The following is a 21,452-nucleotide window of genomic DNA, read 5'->3' as shown; positions in this document are numbered from 1 at the left end:
TGGCATACATCGACAAGAATCAGCCGTAGGTACACCCATGCCCTTCCCTCCGGAGCCTCCCCCCATCTCCCTTCCCGTCCCCCCCTTCTAGATTGTCACAGAGCCCCTGTCTGAGTTCCCTGAGTCACAGAGCAAATTCCCATTGTCTGTCTATTTACATATGCTATTGTAAACTTTCATGTTACTCTCTCCATACATCTCATGCTTTATTTCTTTGGTTCACTTGTGTTTCCCCAGGACCTAGAACACAGTCTAGGACAAATAGGCATTTAGAAAATATTTGTTGGATGAATAAATGAGCGAGTGGTGAATGAATATAACAAATCCCTTTGAAATGTGTATGCCATTTGAATCGGCAGTTTCGTTTGTAATAACTGTGCAGGTTTACAAAGAAACATGTACTGAAATATTTTTTATTAAGAGTGAAAAGCTGGAAACCGTAATTGGAAATTGGATATTAAATAGATCATGGCCTAGCTATACTATGAAATACCCTGCTTTTATTAAACAGGATGTGACTTTATTGACTTGGAAAGATGTTCACAGTGTGGTTAAGTGACAAAGACTATGAAAGATACACACAAAAATATTAATGTTGGTCATCTCTTGCTGGCAAGACCATTAGAGATATTAATTTTCTTTGTGTTTTGTGTATCTTATAAATTTTTGTATAATTATAAACAATTATTTTATATCATAAAAGTTGTATACATATATAGAATCAGATTTTCAAATCTTTCACAAGTAACCAAATTCTGCTTGGTCTTCCTATAAGACAGGAATGCTTAGCTTGGAGTCCACAAACGGACCTTGCTGCAGGATTGTGAACCCTTTGTAAAATCTGTAAGCCAAATTTTTGCACACTTGCATGTGTGCATTTTCAAATCATCAAAGGAGTCCATATTTCCCAGTTGATCTTCCTCAACCTTGCAACAGTGTGTTCCTGAGTTCATTCTCGATAAAGTAGGGAAGACTCATCTTTTTTGAGTTTGCCCCTTCTTTGAACCCTTTCTCTCCAGGATTTCACTAATTTCCACCGGCTCGGCCTCACTCACAACTAAGTGAATGAAGGGTTTTGAGAGGGCCTAGCATTCAGTCATTTTCATGTTACTCTCTCCATACATCCAGCAACTGTTCAGCTCCTTGATTTTTATAGACACCTGTGCTGTGTACTGAATACTCACTTATTCTCAGTGCTTTATCATATCTATTTTTTCTCTATCCTTGTATAAGACCTTTCTCAAAGTGATTCTTACAAAATACACATGATGCCACAAAATTCTCCTCCCCTCCAGAATTATGGCTCAAAGTGTTGTTTCTTAGCATTTTTTTGTGTCATGCTCCTCTCATCATTAGTAGTAACAAATTACCTCCATTTCATGCTTAGCCATTTTCTCTTTTATTTTATTGTAAACTCAGTTATGTGGGGTATTAATATGGAGAGGTTTTTATTCAAGCCATCATGTTTGATGCTAGGGCTTCAATCATGAATCAATTCCATTTGCTACTGCACTTTCCCATGGTGATATAATTTTGGCTTCTAGCTGTATTATTCATGAAGTAGTTTTGTTACCCTCACAGATCTAGCTACATTGCTCTTCTTGCAGCAGAACTTTTATAGTAGTATTATTTTTAGTTTTGAAATGGCTAAACTTAATTTTCAGCTAATAATGTGTTTATTATTGAGGATCTTCAAGCCTCAGTGTTATTTGGCCTTATTTATTGCCATATTCTCAGTATCCATAGTAAATATTTGCTGAAATAAATGAATGAATAAATCTTAGTTTAAAAACTATCTTCCCTTTGTTTTTCAATATAAGGAGGGTCTTTATTTTATCAAAATGAAATGATCGGCCTTAGGAAATGATGAATTATTGATCACCGGGTGAATTCAAACAAGTTGGATGACCCAAATGGGAATATCATAGATGAAATTCAGATACCGTTATTTGGCTAGATTCTCATTAAATTTTTCGGTCTGATATTCATATTTAAGTTAAATTCAGCCCTGAAAATTTCCTGATGTTTAGATAACATGCATAAATATGTCATAGGAAATATAAATCATAATCATGACATATATGAAGTGCTTTTTCAGGAACTGTGTATATTAAATACTTATACCTTATTTCATTTTCAAAATGACCATATAAAACCACAACTCTTATGACCCCTGTTTGATAGGGAAAGAAACTGAGGGTTGGAGATTTTTTACTTGTCCAGTTGTGAACTGTGGAGTGGAGACAAGATTTAGACTCTGAAGTCTTTGTTGCATTATACTGCCTTGCAGATGACCGAATACCGTTAAAAGCTAACAAAAATAGCATTGACATGGTTCTAATGAAGGATGTCAAAAGGTACACATTTTACTCCCAACTTTTCCATTTCACTCAGTATTTGAGGGAATCATTGGGAGAGGTGAGGTGAAACAGCCTTTTTCGTTCTGATAAATGAACACAGCTGCCTAATTTAAAATAATTTTGGCTCTACCACTGGACTTCATGTATCATTTTTACTGGTTATACTATTTAAGTTAAATTTAGATGTTGTTGTTGGTTAGTCTCTAAGTTGCGTCCAAATCTTTTGCAACCCAGTTGACTGTAGCCCACTGGCCTCCCCTCTCCATGGGATTTCCCAGGCAAGAATACTGGAGTGGGTTGCCATTTCCTACTCCAGGGGATCCTCCTGACACAGGGATCGAACCCGCACATCCTGCTCTGCAGGCAGATTCTTTACCACTGAGCTACTGGGGAAGTCCTTAGAGGCCCCCATAATACCGGTACTGTCAACTCAGTTTCTGTGAGAGTGGATTCATCTTCTGTTTTTTATCTGCAACTTATGACTCCTGATTTCTGCATTTTTTTTCAATTAAAAATTGTATGCTTTCAAGCTGAATTTTATGTTGGAGCATTTTGTCTCAATAAAAATATTTTTTAAAAAGTATTCAGATTGCTTGTTATTCACAGAATTGGTTATAAAAGGCTGGACTTCATAAATGATGCCTAATTGGGACTATTGATAGATAATAAAAATAGTTGTCACTTACTGGGCTCTCTGTTTTTGATGCCACGCTTTATATGGATTATGCCACTGAATCGTTACTGTGCAGATGAGGGAACTGCGGTGAGTGGTCAGGTCATGGGTAGTAGTGAGGGGTGAAGCTGGGTTTTCAGTTCCACATCCTGTGCACGTCAGGACTTTGCAGTTGTACCATTCGTGAACCACACTAATGATATAGTTGACGCTAGAAGTGCTTGTGGCTTTTCTTCAGGTAACTAATTTACAACTGAGTTGTAGCTTAATGAGATGATCTGATCATTTTTCTATTTAGGTTTTAATTTAAGGCAGCAAAAAAATTCTCATTTCATGTTGTGTGTAACCTCTTTGTCAGTTGAGACATGACCTTATTTTCATCCTTTAATCTTGAGTTATGAAGGAGGTTGTTAAAATGAATGATGTCCTGCCACTGTTGCCTATTTCTCCATAGCCTAATCTCAGTTTCTATTTCTGCCATTGCAAAGAATATTTGATTAACAAGGGCATAAATTATTATAAAGGGTGAACTTTATTTCTGATTTTAGTTACCTCTCGAAATTATGAATGACAAATCAGGGAGACATGGTATGGTGAAATGTGACAAATTATCTTCTTAGAATTTAAAATGTAATTTTAATTTAAAGTAGTAAATGCTCATTAAATGTAAGAGGGAAAATAAAGCACAATACAAAGAAAGTTAAAAATCATACATAATTCTAGCACTCAGTTGCTATTAAAAATATTAATATATTTTATTCCAATTATGTATTTTCCCCATGCCACAGTTATAATGTACTAGTAGAAGTTCTTGCTTGTAAGGTGACTTTAAAGGTGGTGGGTAGGGAGGGCAGTTTACAGAACTGATGGGAAGCTGAGGCACCAGAATTTGGAGCAGGCAATAAGCAAAGGTGCCCTGGCAGGCCAGCAAATAGGAAGCAAGGTGCAGAGTGACCTTAATATAGCAATTGGGATGCTGTGTCCTACTGGAATGCAGGGTCCTACTGCAGTGCGGGAGTCTCTCCTCCCTCTTCCTCACTGTGCTTCATCCAGACTCCCAGTCCCATGGAGGAGTGTCAGATTGCTAGAATGTGCCATAGGACTGTCTCTGGCTGTACCACAGGGGGGATTTGACCTTTACTTTTTTTTTAATTGATTTATTTTAATTGGGAGCTAAGTACGTTTTGAAGTGAAAAACAACCAATGTGTTTTATGTGTGCTGAGTAGTGTTCTGAGTGATTTCCTAAACTGACTCATCCCAGTCCTCATGGAAGTCCTTTGAGACAAGTGCAGTTAGTATCCTTGTTTTGTAGTTGAGTAACTAGATGAGGCACAGAGAGATGGAATAGCTTACTGTTGCCAGGAGGGCCACCAGGATGTGAACTGGAGGTCAGGCTTTAGGATTTGGGTGTTGAACCACACTGATCTGCTGAGGTGGTGGGAGTGGGGAGGAGGGCTTCCCACTTAGATGCCACCGAATGGAGGACAGGTGCAGTTTTGCAGATTAATAGTATTTATTAAATACTCACCACATGCCAGACACACTTCTGTTTCATATCATTATTTATTTTTTCTTTACTATATTTTTTGTGTGTATTACATATCTATTTCATTAAAAAACTTGAGTGAATGATGCAGATAAAAATGTAAGTTTTGGTAAAATATTTAATTTCTTAAGGGTTGTTCTTGTTTGTAGAGCATAGTGTCAGCCTCTGTGCTATTAAGGATAATTTTAGTGCCTCAAGTTTAGGAATTCAATACAGGTACCTGTAGTATCTAGAGGAGGAGACCAGACCAACAGCAGTGGTAGAGTTCTTGCCTCTATGTGGTAAAAGAACAGAAGGTATATAACAATAGGGCAATGTGTTTGCTAATTTTATTTTCTTTTAAAATGCAAACACCTACCTATCATTATAGAATTCACTAGTTGAGTTGATTAAATAATGAATGCTGGTTTCCAAATAATAAGATAGAAAGGACTCTCTGGTTTCTTCTGTATCAAAACCCAAACAAATTGGTGTTTTATTTATCCTTAATAATTTCTACACATATTTTATATACTTGAATACTTAATTTTTTATCTTAACATGGAATTTTACTATATATGTGTGTAAGTAAGTATTACATTACAGAAGAAGGAGAAACTTCAGGGTTATAAAAATATTTGAGAGATTCTTCACATCCTTTCCCCCCAAGTTGTACTCCCCTGAGGTAACTACTGTTAACATTTTGGCATATATCCTTCTTGATTTTTTTTTTTCTCCATACCCACACAGTTTTGTCAAACTAAATGAGATTCTATAGAGCTTTTATTAATATAATTAGTAATTAACTATGGCATTGTTCATGTCCGAATTTCATTCTTTCAGAGGGTGGTCTAATGTTCCAGGATATGGATTCCCCTATGAGTGTATGTTGTGGTTGTTCAGTCATCCAGTCATGCCCGATGCTTTGTAGCCGATGGATAGTTGGTATTTTATCGGATTTTTAGTTACAGTGACAGGACTCTCACATTTTTTCTTCTCTACTCTCACCAGCTTCTCTACTACTCTTTGGTTTCTTTTGCTAGTTTTTCCTCAAAATGTTAATGTGTCATTAACCTATTATAATTCCCTAGGTAATTCCAATGCCTTCATGGCTTTCAATATAGTTTATATGTTTATGACTCCCAATTCCTGTCTCCATATGAACCTGTCTTCATCTCAGACTTGTGGATCTAGCTGTCCTTCCTGCATGTCCTCTTGAATGTCCGTTCAGTTCAGTTCAGTCGCTCAGTCGTGTCCAACTCTTTGAGACCACATGTATTGCAGCAACCCAGGCCTCGCTGTCCATTGCCAACTCCCAGAGTTTGCTCAAACTCATGTCCATCGAGTCGGTGATGCCTTCCAACCATCTCATCCTCTGTCATCCCCTTCTCTTCCTGCCCCCAATCCCTCCCAGCATCAGGGTCTTTTCCAATGAGTCAACTCTTCGCACTGATGTTGAATGTCCATTAGGCACTTTTAACATAACATACATATGTTTAAAAGTTGATTCAGTTATCCTGTTCTTTCTTAATTTGAGAATGCCCTGATTTCTTCTTCATTTCTGAAAGATAATTTTGTTGGGTATATGATTCTAGGCTGATAGTTTTTTCTTTCTTCACATGAATAATATTTTGCCACTTCCTTCTGGCTTTCATTGTTTATTTTAGGGAATTCATGACCATTCTAATTTTTTTTTCTATACATAATTGTCAATTTTTTTTCTCACTACTTTCAATGTTTTTTTCTTTATGTTTAGTTTTCAGAAGTTAAATTTGCACAGTTAAGTTTGCACAGATTCTTGAATCTGTGAGTTTATGTCTCTTACCAAATTTGGAGAATTTTCAGCCATCATTTCTTCAAGTACTTTTCAATTTCACCTTCTTTCTCCTCTTTTATGGACTCTGATTATAAAAACGTTAGATCTTTTGTTTTAGTCTCCCAGGTCTCTGAGACTGTTCCTTTCTTTTCAGTCATTTTCTCTCTACTGTTCAGATTGGATAGTTTTTGTTCTATCTTCTAGTTACCTGATTCTTTTTTGATCCCCTCCATTTTTGCTGTTTAGCCCATCTCTTGAGCTTTTTATTTCAGTTATTGTATTTTTTCAGTTTTAAAATCTTCTTTGGTTCTTTATTTTGTCCTTCTATTTCTTTGCTGAGGCTGCTTCTTTTTTTTTTTTTTTTTTCATTTGTTTCAAGTGTATTCAAATGTTTGTAGTTGCTCTTTTTAATCAATGCTTATTTAAAATCTTTATCAAAGCTTATTTAAAATCTTTATCAATTATTTTAACATCTCTATCACCTTGTGGTATTGATATCTATTGATTGTCTTTTTTCATTATATTTGAGATCTTTCTGAATCTTGGTATGACATTGATTTTTGATTGAAGCCTGGATATTTCTGTATCATATTTCCAAACTTGGATTGAAACCTGGTTATTTTTGTATAATGTTCTAAGGCTTGGATCTCATTTAAGCTCCATATTTTATCAGGTTTTTCTGACACTGCTCTGGCAGAGGCTGAGTGGGTGTCATCTTGTTACTTCCAGGTGGAACTAGAAATCCAAGTTCCCTACTTGCCTTTGGTTGACAGTTGAGGCAGAACTTTTATTATTTCTGGATGGGGGAGTGGAATCTCCAACTCTCCCCATGGTCTCTACCAGACACTGTGGTAAGGATGCTGTCGTCACTGCTGGGTGATGGTGAAAGTTCTGACTCCCACCAGGCCTCCTCTGAGAGGGCAGTATGCTTTGTTACTAGGGATGGAACATGGTCTCCACTGATGCCATGGTTCATCTCATTAACCTTGGCTGATAGGGTTTAAATTCTTGGCTCTCCTTGGCTTCTGCTGACACCACTCTGGCAGAGGTGTTGCTCATGTGATTCCTACCTCAAAAGACTGGAATTCTAGCACTTCTCCTTTGCTGATTTGTTTGGGGATAGAATCACAGCTTTTCCTGTGATGCTTGGCTGGAGTAGAGTGATTGTTTTCTAAAAATGTTCCTCTTTATGGGCTTCTCCTTTTTTGGTATTTTAGCTAACAAGACTAGGCTTTTGGGAGGAATTGTTTTGTCCACATCCATTGGTATTTTCAAGTTACTGATTTCTTCAGTTCCAAGACTGAGATCTATGAGGCAAAAAGAATACCCAGTACAGTGACTACTCTGTTGTTACTTGGGCCCTGAGTTCCCTAGTGTTTGTTTTTTTTTTTTTTTCCATCTCTCAGATTCTTCTTATTGCATGTTTTATGATATACTGTTTAGTTGTACTTACTGGGAGGAATAGGAAAAGTATCTCTATCCCATCTTTTTGGAGACAGAAGTCATGTCCATCTTTTTTGAACTTTGTTTTCAATGGGCCCCATGTGATTCTTCTCTGTGCAGGTACCTGGAACTGGAAAGCAGCGGCCATCGGAATGAAGTCAGACTTCACTACCGCTCCGGCAGCCACCACCCTCACACGGAAGTGTTTCCTTACATTTTGGCTGATGATAAGTGGCACAAGCTCTCCTTGGCCATCAGTGCCTCCCACTTGATTTTACATGTCGACTGTAATAAGTAAGTGAAGTGTTCTCAGTTCAGGAAACGGAAGAGTCTAAGAAGTGATGGTTAATACATATTACTTATCTGATTTTTTTTTGTAGAATATATGAAAGAGTTGTGGAAAAGCCTTCCACGGACTTGCCCCTGGGCACTTCATTTTGGCTGGGACAGAGAAATAATGCACATGGATATTTTAAGGTATATTTTGACTAATATAAAATGTAAATACAAATGCTTTCTAATGAGCTTCTAATGAGTTTTGCATTTTATGGTGTAAGCAAAATAAATAGATTTGTATAGTTTTTTTCCTATTGGTGTCTATTTCTGTTTTATTTTTTTAACACTGATGTTTTATTTAGCTGGCCAACTCTATTCTCTTTTATTTTTTTTCTTAATGAATTTGACCTTTAGATATGACAGATGATCAGTCTCTCAATGCTCAATCAGGGCAGTTAACATATTCTTGAAATTAGGCATTCAAAGTAATAAAAATCTAAAATGTTTATATACAAATAAACTCTCCAATTTTGAAATATAACCTTTGATGATACTTTTACAGGGATGTTAATAATAGAGGTTTAAAACTTTTCAATATTCATTATTCATAGTCTCCTTGTACTTCTGAAAATGAGAAAGGAGTACATATATTAATATGTGCACAAATCTATCAAATCTAGAAAGCAGTTATAATTGATATCTTTTTCTTGTTGTCTATTTAGAGATATACTCCATAGAATTGCATCACAGCAGCTAATGGACATCCCATTTAACTCTGTATTTTAAGGATGAGGAAATAAGGTTCAGAAAATTGCTTGACTGCCGGCTCATAGTGTCATCATTTTCCTCCAATGATTCTGACACTACCTATCATACAGAAGTTATTTATTAAAAGATGATAAGTGATGTGTCTAACTTATGGATTCCTAGGTAGAGAAGGTACAAGTAGTTTGAAAATTGTGTTCTAAGAAAGATTTGTAAACCTCAAAAGATGTTTTCATTTACTTTATTAAAGAATATTTTTTTTGCTGACAATGCAAGAGACTTTACTGAGAAGAGTTGCCCTGGCAGAGAGCATGAGCGTAAGGGAATCCACATGGCTCACAGTTTTGGGTTTTATGGTGATGGGATTAGTTTCTTGGTTGTCTCTGGCCAATCATTCTGACTCAGGGTCTTTCCTGGTGGCACATGCGTTACTCAACCAAGATGGATTCCAGTGAGGAGGTGGGACATGTGGTGTCTCCTTTTGACCTTTCCTGACTTCTGTGGTAGTCCAGTGTTAAGAATCCATCTTCCAGTGCAGGGGACATAGGGTGCCATCCCTGGTCATGGAACGGAGATCCCATACACTGTGGGGCAGCTAAGCCCGAGCACCACAACTAGAGAGAAGCCCAAACGCAGCAACCAGGACCCGAAGCAGCAAGATAAATAAATAAATACCTTTTTTTTAAAAACAGGTGTTTTTAAAACTTACTTAAACTGTTATCTGGAAACCAGGTGCTTTGAATATGTTATTTCATTGAATCTTAGTCTTGTTGCAGGGCCTTTTAAAAAAAATCTCTTTTACACATGCATAAAGCTGTTCAGAGAGGTTAAGTAACTTGTCCAAAAGCAGTCATGGGGACTTGATCCCGTGTTTGCAAATCTTGAAAAATCAGTACTCTTTTCCCCCGTGGTGTGCTAAGTCACTCAGTCGTGTCCAACTCTTTGCAACCCTCTGGACTGTGTGTGGCCCACCAGCTTCCTCTATCCAAGGGATTCTCCAGGCAAGAATACTGGAGTGGGTTGCCATTTCCTTCTCCACTTTTTCCACATATAAAGGATAGCAAATTTGAGCTACAGGTATCAAGTGTCCCTTCTATTTAATCATGGCAGTCTTTCCCCTGGAGCCCAATGTGGCCTCAGAAACCTTCTCACACATCAGTTTTGTGTAATTCTCTAGAGTTGGGCATTGCACCAACCATAGAACTGTACATGGTAGCCTTGCTTTCATTTTGATGATTTCGGATGATAGGAGATTGTTATATACAGGTTGCTTCCCTAATCCAAACCCCAAACAAACAATAGATACAACAGTTGCTATGCAGTATACTTAAATATTTATAATTTAAACTGACACTCTTTTTGTACCATGCTATTAATCTGATTAAATATGTAGAAGATATATAGGCAAGGATTTGACTGGTAAATCTTTGCAGGTACATCAAAATTGTCTTAATAATATATTGGTACTATGGTCTTGGTCACCTCTGTCATTAAACATTCTGTTTGCATTTTTCAAAGGGAGAAAGTGAAATATTAGTTAAAATATATAAAGATGATGAAGGAAGAAAATGTAGTGATGAATGAAAGGGACGTATAGAGTGTCTGATGAGGTCGATACCTTTTGGCTATTGCTTTGAGAATCTTGTGAACTGGAAGCTAATTATATCTTAATGAGGAAGGATGAATGTAAATTTCACATATAAACATGTGATGTGAACTTCTATGTAAAATATGTAATTTCAAGTTGGCATTTTAAAAAATTTCATGCTAAACTTTCTGTATTCCCAAGGACTCATTACTCAGTCTTGCTGTAGCTGTTTAATAAACATCTTGTCCTTTTTAAATTGAAGAATTCACTTTAAAAGAACCAACCGAGAAATGAGAAATACTCAAATAAGTATTGTTCTTGTGACTTAGTTTTTCTCTTTTCTTCTTGATGATTGTAGTTAACTCAAAATTGATATCAGTTTTACTGTTGCTGAAACCTGAAGTGATTTTCAGGTTGACTTTTAAAGGTCATTTTCGAGCATTTCTTCAGGCTAACTAAAAATAGCTTCCCCAAACACATGACTATTGCCTCTTAATTATATCTTGACATTTAATCTTAAGGGTTTAAAAATATTATCAATAAGAAAGTACATGGGCAATCATCTATTTTGCCTGATGTTTTTCTTTCCCTTTGGTTTGAAGTCAAAGCCATGTATTCAAAATATTTTTTTCAGGGACTTCGGTGAGTCTATCCTGTAATGTTTCCCTTCATGAACTTGACTATTGAACATAATTTGGGTAGATGAAAGTAATACATCTTTTTCAAAATTTCTCACACACAGGGCATAATGCAAGATGTGCAATTACTTGTCATGCCCCAAGGATTTATTGCTCAGTGCCCAGATCTCAATCGCAGTAAGTCCATTAGTTCTCTCACTATGTAATGAAAAGTGTGCTTCTTGCTTAATTTTGTCCAAAATGTCAGTTTGCAATTGGAGTTCTCATATATTAGTTGTCAACATAGACTTAACCAGATTGAACTCCTTATAAATATAACTTGACCGATGCGGTGTTTGTGATTCTAGCCTGTCCAACGTGCAATGACTTTCATGGACTCGTGCAGAAAATCATGGAACTGCAGGACATTTTAGCCAAAACATCAGCCAAGGTAAAAGCTCCTTAGAAATAGAGTGTGGGGGAGTGGAGCTCAGATCCTTGAGGTTTCCTACCGTTTCTTTTATAACCACAGTTGTTCACCTTTGAGATTTTTCTTGTCCCCTGAACTGAATCAAAATTCCTGCTCAAGGAAGGGGCTTATAAATATTCAAACCCAAGCCATCTGTAAAACAAATGACTCAGTAAATCAAGAATGAGGCAGATTACTTGGTTTTTACACTGCTTACTACAATAGGATTTATTGTTTAATTTAGTTTTTATTATTATTTAGGTTTTTTTTTTGCAAGGAAGGAGGCAAGAGGACATTGTAAACAATATGGACCTTAGAATTATGTCAGGGAAATGGTCCCACAAAAGCTTTCTACCATTGTGTTACCATTGTAGAATCACTGGCTGTCTTAACCATGTGTCAAATTTACCTGTAGTTTCACCAGGCTGTTGTCATGTTGCATAGCAGATACTGATGACCCAGAAGTTATATTGTATATGGATGATTTGTTGCTGACAAATGTAAAGTCTAAAATTTACGTTTGCACTTGAGCAAACATAGCCATGAAATTAAACATTTTTAAAAATGGAAAATGCTTCTCTGTATTGTGTATGATGTGATTTTGACTTAGACTTCTTTTCTGTTTTATCATAAGTCATATAGCATATTTTGCTCTGCTCCCCTACACCCCACACGCAGAGTGAAGTGAAAGTCACTCAGTCGTATCCGACTCTTTGCGACCCCATGGACTATACAGTCCATGGAATTCTCCAGGCCAGAATACTGGAGCGGGCTGCCTTTCCCTTCTCCAGGGGATCTTCCCAACCCAGGGATTGAAGCCAGGTCTCCCGCATTGCGGGAGGATTATTTACCAGCTGAGCCACAAGGGAAGCCTCCCCCCGACCCCACTCCACCACACTCACAAAGGCAGGAGGCAAATTTACTACAAGAAGAGGAGAAAAATCCTTTCTTTTAAATTAAAGGCTTAAGTCATTTGCAACAACATGGGTGAACCTACAGATTATCATACTAAGCGAAGTAAGTCAGAAAGAAAGACAAATACCATATGATTTCACTTATATGTGGAACCTAAAATATGACAGAAATGAACTTATCTATGAAACAGAAAAAGACTTACAGAAATTGAGAACAGACTTGTGGCTGCCAAGGCAGAGGTGGGTGAGGGAGGCATGGATTGGGAGTTTGGGATTAGCAGATGCAAACTATTATATAATATACAGAATGGATAAACAATAAGGTCCTACTGTATGGCGCAGGGAACTATATTCAATATCCTGTCATAAACCATAATGGAAACAAATATGAAAAAATAAATTAAAGCCTTAAGTATATTTATAATAGATAGTTGATGAGCATAGCCATCGTTAGTGCTATTCACCCAAAAAGCGGTCAGATGCCTGTTGGAGTGTTTTGCCTTTCTGCGTCGCTGGAATGCTGAACAATACAAACCCCTTCCTTTGTACCACAGCTGTCTCGAGCCGAGCAGCGAATGAATAGATTGGACCAGTGCTACTGTGAAAGGACTTGCACCATGAAGGGAACCACCTACCGAGAATTCGAGTCGTGGACAGACGGCTGTAAGAACTGCACATGCCTGGTATGGCTTCTGCTGGAGTTCAGACTAATAGAACTCAGATGCCCCTACTCTTTAAAAATGTATTAAACCAATGTCATCATGAAAATTTCAAGACCCATTTCCTCAAAACACAACACTAAAGAGCCAGCAAACCCAGTCAAATCTAAAGAACCGTGTATTGCATTATTAAAGACACTTTCTAGCTTATAAAGATTATTGTGGTTTAAGAATGCTATAAAGTTTTAAGTTTATTGTCCACATGTGAAGTTAATGATTTAAATTGGGTCAGTAAAAGGATTCCCAGAGGATTCTATCCTGTTATCCTTAACTTTTCCATGTTTTTATTAATGCATTTTGATAAAACTAAATGAAATGCAACAGGAAATACTGTGACCAGATTTGGCTGTATAAATAAATAATGGAGTCTAAATAAGCTTTAAAAATTTACTAATACAGTGGAATATAAACTATAAAGTTTAAATAAATATGATTTCTTGAATTGTTCACTAATTAGGTAGAATGGTTAGAAAGTCTAGTTGCTCAGTTGTGTCTGACTCTTTGCAACCCCATGGACTGTAGCCTATCAGGCTCCTCCATCCATGGATTTTCCAGGCAAGAGTACTGGAGTGCATTGCCATTTCCTTCTCCAAAGGATCTTCCCAACCCAGGGATCGAACCCAGGTCTCCCACATTGTAGGCAGACACTACCCTCTGAGCCACCAGGGAAGTCCCAAGATGGAAGGTAGAATGGTTAGTGTGTTATTATTTCAAACATAGAAGTTCATTTTCAAAGAAAAGTTCAAAATGAGTTTGGTTTTGAACTTTTAAACTCCACATGGACTATTTGTGAGAACTGGTTGGCTGTAAAGAAGTCAGAGGTCTAAAACATTTTTTCCCAAGTTCATCTAGTTTACTCAAAAGTGGGACATCATGATGTTAAGAAGGTCAAAGTTAGTGGTGAAATAATGGTCCATGTGCGTGTGTGTGTGCAGGCTTTGTCTGATTTCTATTTGGAAACGTATTCCTACCAAAATTACATTTCACAAATAGAGTAAAACCTTCACAACTTGTAAAATGGGTGCCAAAAATCAAATTGAGTAAGATACAAGATGTAGTGTGGTGAAGTCATAGTCATTTTTGGGGAAAAGACTAGAAAAGCAACTAAACTACCTGGGTGTTCTGGGTGACCTTCAGGAATCAAATTCCCTGAGGTACCCTTTAGGTTGGTACCTCTTATGATGATCGTCAGTGTCCGTTCACAGTGGTGGTGTGTTTGAGCTCAAATATCCCTGTGAGGATTTTTGCATCCTGAAACTGGGTCTCCAGCATGGCAGCTGCTATTCCAGAAATATTGTCTGTTGATGCTCATTTTGTGAGTCATCTGGGGAGACAGGAGAACCCCAGGCTGGCTCTCAGCCTGCTGTTTCCCTGCCGCTGGTGTCCTTCCTTCAACCCCTGTCCTCATCACCTCACAGTAGGAGGTGAGACCTCTAGCTTAGTTGCTGAGCAGAAGATAGGGTCAACCACCACCTGTGTGATGACCCAACTTGTGTTACTGTGGGTCTCTGTATTTGGATTTTACTGTAATTTTACTGTAAAATTATGGTTTTACCAAAGAGAATAGTGATACTTATGACATTTTACGTGAAGAATTTAAAATTTAAGAAACAGCTTAAAAAATACTTGAAAACTACCAACTGCAACTTGGAAATTCTTTAAAATACTGTTTTCTTCTCAGAATGGAACCATCCAGTGTGAAACTCTGATTTGCCCAAATCCTGACTGCCCCCTCAAGTCGGCTCTCGCATACGTGGATGGCAAGTGCTGTAAGGAATGCAAATGTAAGCATAACTTTTGTGGTGAATACTTTCTTGGCAAAACTAAAGCTTTGTATTAATAAATATTCACCCATCATTGGTTTAATCTGGGTAAGCTAAATAGCTTTTAGAAATGATGAAAATAGGAGGAATCCCTTCTGTATTTTCGTTGGGCAGTTCTTTTCCACTTAAAAATGTTGTACTTGTATTCTAGCAAGAAAATTTTTCTTTGAGGAATCTATTCTGTTTAGTGACATTAGTAGCAAAGATATATAATCAACTTAGTAGAAGACATTTCTCTAATTAACAGTGCTTGATACAAATACCTCCCAATTAGGTTAAGAATAGTCCACACTCAGCCAAGATAACCAAGAAAATCCATGATATAAATTGACCTATACAAAACTCACTATCAGTCCAAACCACAGAAGTGCACATGGTTATAGAATAATTGTCCAGTGTGGATGGCCATGGTCTTAATTCACAAAAAGATGCTCATGCCACTGAATGAAGAAGCTGCCTGACTTTTAGCATCTGTCGTATACAGTTCACTTTCGATGTCTGAAAACGCTCTTTGAATCCATAGCTATCATTAAATGGATTGTATGCAATTTATTTAATAACAGAAAACATTGCATCTGTATTATTTATACTTTAACAGTTGCCTCAAGTCCTTGTTAAAAGTAACAGTTGAAACTTAGCCTTTTTTAAAAAGCCAAGAAATAGTATCATATGAAACCTGGGTTGTCATAAAATTTGTAGAATATATAGGGGTATGTAGAGTTAGTGTTAGTCAGTCAATTGTGTCTGACTCTCTGTGACCCTATGGACTGTAGCCTGCCAAACTCCTCTGTCCATGGAATTCTCCAGCCAGTAATACTGCCATTCCCTTCTCCATGGGATCTTCCCAACCCAGGGATCGAACCTGGGTCTCCTACATTGCAGGTGGATTCTTTACTGTCTGAGCTGTCGGGAAAGCTCAGATAAGGCTACATAAGTGCCATCTAATCTTACACATGTGTGTACACACAAGATAGAAAGAGAGGAAGAGTAAGGAAGAGGGAAGAAGAGGGGAGAAAAGTAGGAGCTACTTTTTCCAGGGTTTTTTATGCTTACCTTGCTCTGCTGACATTGCCGTACCTCACTCTTCCCTACGTAGGGTGCTCCTTCTGGTGAGAGTGACAAGTTATTAGAGAAAAATCAGGAAGTCACTTCATAGTTCACTGAGTTAATTCCCCCAGGAGCTTATTTATATTTAATTTTGTTAAACTTTACTTTGAACCAATCCATTTCATGAGAGTGTATTAACCTCGTCATCTAGTGTATTAACCTAGTGTATGAACCAGGAAGGGTTATATATGTGTCACTAGCTAATTTCCCTGGTGAGGGGTAATCTGGGTTCTTCCTTGAAGTTGTATTAATAATGAAAAGCCTGTACCAACATTCTGCAGTTTTCTTTGTAGATGCTTGGAGGTAGAAAGAAGAAGGGTCCTCTATAGGACTTTATATTGGTAACATGACAGTAGTAGGAATCAGTTTTTGCTTTTCTTTCTTTTCTCTTTTCCACTGATACTTCTATATTGTTACCTGTGAATGTGATAGATTTGCATTAAGTGATATTGATTTTATTAGAAACAGGCTGATTGAAATAATGAACCATCATGATAGATGAATTAGTCAGAAGTTGTAAATTTTAGTTCTGATTTTACCACTTGTCTCTGTTACCAACATTAAGCTGCCTATTAAATCAGACTATGCTTGAAATCTTCTTCAAAATAATGTAGTTAGATAGACTTAATGAAATGGTAAAATATTTTTAAATTCATTAATGCAAAGTGCTTCTGGCAGACTGGTGTTAGTGATTGGAAATCAGTTGGATTTCCTATATAAAATAGTGAAAGCTGCAAATGAGTGACCAGTGAGAGGACCACAGTGTCACTAGAATTTGAGTCTTTCATTTCATATTGCTGAAAAATAATGACTAAGTGACTGTCTTTTTGGTCATGTTCAGTGATATGAGTGCCATGGAATATAGAGAATTTGTGTCCCAATATTGAGCTGGCATGCTATTTTTAGTAAATACCCATAGAGTTTTTTCCTAAGAGAAATAAGTATTTAGGTCATATGGTAAATATTAGAGATAATTTAGGATTGTGTCTCCACATGCACAAATTTTTTCATTTAGAAAATAGAAATACATAACTTCCTATTGAGTAAATTTATACATGATATAATTTATCCTTTAAAAAGTGTACAATTCAATATATTTTAGTATGTCTATAAGGTTGTTCAACCATCACCACTACCTAATTCCAGAACATTTTCGTTGTTCCAGGAAGATACCCTCTAACCATTAAGAATCGTTCTGTCCTTCCCTCTTCTGCCACTCCCTGGCAACCACTAATCTACTTTCTGTTCTTATTCTGGGTATTTCATATGAATGGAATTAAACAATATCCACATGCATAAATTTAAAAACAGTCACCAAAATGTTTCTGGAAATGTTCTCCTGAAAAGTTTTGCAAAAAAAATATTCTATAAAGGATAAATAATACTTAAAATAAATTTAATAATAGTTAGCTGACTTGTTTACATAGTTCAGACTTTCATATGTGCTAAAAGTAGGAGAAGCCAATGGTTAGGTGGATCTACGATGTTCTGTGTGTGTGTGTTTTACTGTTATATATGAGGGGAACAATATCATTTTCCTATACTAATTTCCCCAGTAGAATCAGTGTTATAATTTATGAGAACTTAATTTCAGTGGAATATGAATTCTATGTGTTTTACTTTTTAGAACACAACCATAGCCTTCCTCTTTCACAGTGCACTCAATAAATCTTTAAAACTCTTTTGCTCAAGAGCCTCTTTAATGACATAGAATTAACAAAATACATTCTTTAGTGAGAACAGTTTAAAGAGATGAATCATTTATTGTTTCTAAAGCCTTTGGAAGGTAAAACATGTAGCCTAACACTGAATGTTAGTCTGCCAAGACTGAAACGAACACCACCAGTACATGTGGCCAGTCATTTTCGGTGTTCTTTATTTAATGCTTTCGGCCTTGCTTAACCAAAGTTGTTTGTGCAACACTGGGCAGCCCTGTTTTGTAGCCTGCTTTATATGTTTCCTCTGTAACTTCAGCTCTAGCCCTTTATCCAAATATAAATACTGTTGAATAGTAGGAAGGTTGTTATTTTGGGAGAGAAGTCAGAGAGAACCAAGCCTGTCACAGATCCTTATTTGAATCTACATAAGCAAAGTGTTGGAAGGAGGGGCTTAACTTTTATGCCCCTCCATGGTGGAGTTAGGATGAAATCCAAAGACAGGACTGCATCGATGCCAAGCCATTAACATGTTACTAATCACAACTATAACAAAGTCATATCTCTTCCTCAGGTTGGAAGGCACGTCCTTTGCTCCCCAGTCGATCTTTATAACAACTGTATAAAGTAGGCATTATCTCCATCTTCCTAATTAGCAGGATTACATGACTTGTCCAAGAAGACACTTCTAGTTAGATGTTCCAGAGAAATTCTGTCTGAAAGTGCCATGCTTTGCCAGCCTACTTCCCTCTTTAAAAGCATCCTCTCTAATTAATCTCCGTTATCTACCTTCATCGACTGGTAACTGAGCTTACCATACAAAGGCCATTAGGGTCCTGGCTAAGTCTAGGTGAAGTTACAAAGTAAGCAGTTTGCCTTTGGCCACTTATCTTCTCCCCTTTCAGCCACCACCGCCATACTGTTTATTCCAGTCACAGGCTCTCAACTAGTCAATAGTAAGATTGACACAAATTCAAGGAAGCTCTAGAAAATGTAACTGTACATTTGTACAGTAAATGTAACTGTGTATATTAGTAAACATTTTGGGTGACATTAAATTTAAAATAGGATGAGGTCAAACTAATTACAAGTACATAAAATCTCAATCCACTTAAAAAATTATCAGAAAATAATCCATTACAGTTCTAGGAGATAGAAAGCTGCTAAAATCACTGAACTTAGAAAAAAATTTAAACTATTTTGTGCATTCATTTATTTTATTTCGGTGGACTGTAGAATCAAGTTTGAATACAGAGTACTGCTTCACAGCAAGGTGATTCATGAATACAGAGAAGCAGAAGCAAATGAGAACTAACGTAATGTCTTTTGCAGAAAAGGCTATGTTTTAATAAACAATAATTGGGAAGGCAGATTTCCTCTCCATTTCTAGAAAGGCAACAAATACAGGAAATGTGAATGTGACCATCAAAATTGGTTGGTGCTTGCTTGTAGCCATAGTTATTTTATTTGGTTTTTTCTCAGATGACATATCTATATGAATAAATTATAATAATTGTTTTGGTTGAATAAAATCAGAGTTGAATACATAATCAGTTCAGTTCAGTCACTCAGTCATGTCTGACTCTTTATGACCACATGGACTGCAGCACACCAGGCCTCCCTGTCCATCACCAACCCCCGGAACTTACAAAGGCTCACGTACATCGAGTCGGTGATGCCATCCAACCATCTCATGCTCTGTTGTCCCCTTCTCCTCCTGCCCTCAATCTTTCCCAGCATCAGGGTCTTTTCCAATGAGTCAGTTCTTCGCATCAGGTGGCCCAAGTATTGGAGTTTCCACTTTAACATCAGTCCTTCCAGTGAATATTCAGGACTGATTTCCTTTAGGATCTGGTTGGGTCTCCTTGCAGTCCAAGGGACTCTCAAGAGTCTTCTCCAACACCATACTTCAAAAGCATCAATTCTTCTGCGCTCAGCTTTCTTTATAGTCCAACTCTCACATCCATGCATGACTACTGGAAAAACCATAGCTTTGACTAGATGGACCTTTGTTGGTAAAGTAATATCTCTGCTTTTTAATATGCTGTCTATGTAAGTCATACCTTTTCTTCCAAGGAGCAATCATTTTTTAATAACATGGCTGCAGTCACCATCTGCGGTGATTTTGGAGCCCAAGAAAATAAAGTCTCTCACTGTTTCCATGGTTACCTCATCTATTTGCCATGAAGTGATGGGACCAGATGCCATGATCTTAGTTTTTTGAATGTTGAGTTTGAAGCCAACTTCTTCATTCTCCTCTTTCACTTTCATCAAGAGGCTCTTTAGTTCTTCTTCACTTTCTGCCATAAGGGTGGTATCTGCATATCTGAGGTTATTGATATTTCTCCCGGCAGTCTTGATTCCAACCTGTGCTTCATTCAACCTGGCATTTCTCATGACGTACTCTGCATATAAGTTAAATAAGCAGGGTGCCAATATACAGCCTTGACATACTCCTTTCCCAGTTTGGAACCAGTCTGTTTTTCTATGTCCAGTTCTAATTGTTGCTTCTTGACCTGCATACAGATTTCTCAGGAAGCAAGTCAGGTGGTCTGGTGTTTCCATCTCTTTGAAGAATTTTCCACGGTTTGTTGTGATCCATACAGTGTTCTGTGTTGATTAGACATCGTACAGTTTTCAACTTAAAACACTGTCAGTTTAGGTAAAATGGACTTAACCATTCCTATTGAGTGGTTAAGCATGTGGCTTATAGAGTTAGATTTTCTGGGTTTGAGTTCTGGCTCTCCTGCTTATTAGCTTATTAGCTGTGCAGCTTTGGCCAAGTTACTTTACCTCTCCCTGTCTCAGTTTCCTCATTTGTGATGTTATATCTAAGGGTTGGTGCAAGGACTGAATGAGTTGTAAAGTGCTTAGAACAATGGCTCAGACGGTAAAGCGTCTGCCTACAATGCGGGAGACCCAGGTTCGATCCCTGGGTCGGGAAGATCCCCTGGAGAAGGAAATGGCAACCCACTCCAGTTTTCTTGCCTGGAAAATCCCATGGACTGAGGATCCTGGTAGGCTACAGTCCATGGGGTCGCAAAGAGTTGGATACGACTGAGCGACTTCACTTCACTTCACTTAGAACAATGTTAGCTATTATTCCTGTTTTTATGAAAAAAAATCATTTATATTTTTATTTATATTTTTATTCAATCTAGTGAAACTATCTCATTTGGTTATAGATCTTAAAACTGCCCAGGACCTAGAGATCTTCAGAACTGCAGTTTGCTTTTGTTGAGGTAAATAGGGGCAATGTAAAACACGAACAATGAAGTTAGGGAGGTTAAATGACTTTTCTGAGATCAACTATTTTGTAATGCAAGGTTATTTTTTTCCCCAAATTCTGTTCTAACATACAGTACTACTATCTTCAAGACCATTCCTCCCTCAGTATTTTGGGTGGGCCTTGATCAGGGTTGACACTTGGAACCAATGCATTATGTGTTTTTTGGTATTTGGCTTTTATTTAAACTCACGTTTGTAAGATGCATCCATATTTTTTGCATGTAGATGTTGATTTTTCATGTTTATTGCTGTGTGTGTTCCATTTGTGTTACTATATCACAGTCCAATCTATTATTGAAGAGTGAGTCAGGTGGTTTCCAGTTTCTGACTCTATAAATGTCCTTCTGTAAACGTGATGTACATGTTTTTGGTGTCATGCGTGCCGGATGGATATATACCTTAGAATTGTTTGG

At 37.3% G+C, this 21,452-nt stretch overlaps 1 protein-coding gene across 4 annotated transcripts in view; it reads left to right on the top strand.

The window, feature by feature from the left end:
• The window catches only part of NELL2 (neural EGFL like 2), a 438,955-nt gene that overhangs the window by 150,289 nt on the left and 267,214 nt on the right, over positions 1-21,452 (top strand). For all 4 annotated transcript variants that reach the window (XM_043447184.1, XM_043447185.1, XM_043447186.1 and 1 more), the window contains 6 exons: positions 7,939-8,112; positions 8,199-8,295; positions 11,190-11,262; positions 11,433-11,515; positions 13,002-13,130; positions 14,848-14,950. In XM_043447184.1, the coding sequence (XP_043303119.1) occupies positions 7,939-8,112; positions 8,199-8,295; positions 11,190-11,262; positions 11,433-11,515; positions 13,002-13,130; positions 14,848-14,950 (659 nt within the window). The remainder of the gene's footprint in view (positions 1-7,938; positions 8,113-8,198; positions 8,296-11,189; positions 11,263-11,432; positions 11,516-13,001; positions 13,131-14,847; positions 14,951-21,452) is intronic.

This window comes from Cervus canadensis, chromosome 25, assembly GCF_019320065.1.
Source record: "Cervus canadensis isolate Bull #8, Minnesota chromosome 25, ASM1932006v1, whole genome shotgun sequence".
NCBI lineage: Eukaryota > Metazoa > Chordata > Mammalia > Artiodactyla > Cervidae > Cervus > Cervus canadensis.
Note: the sequence above shows the minus strand (reverse complement) of the source record. Positions and strands in the feature narration are given on the sequence as shown.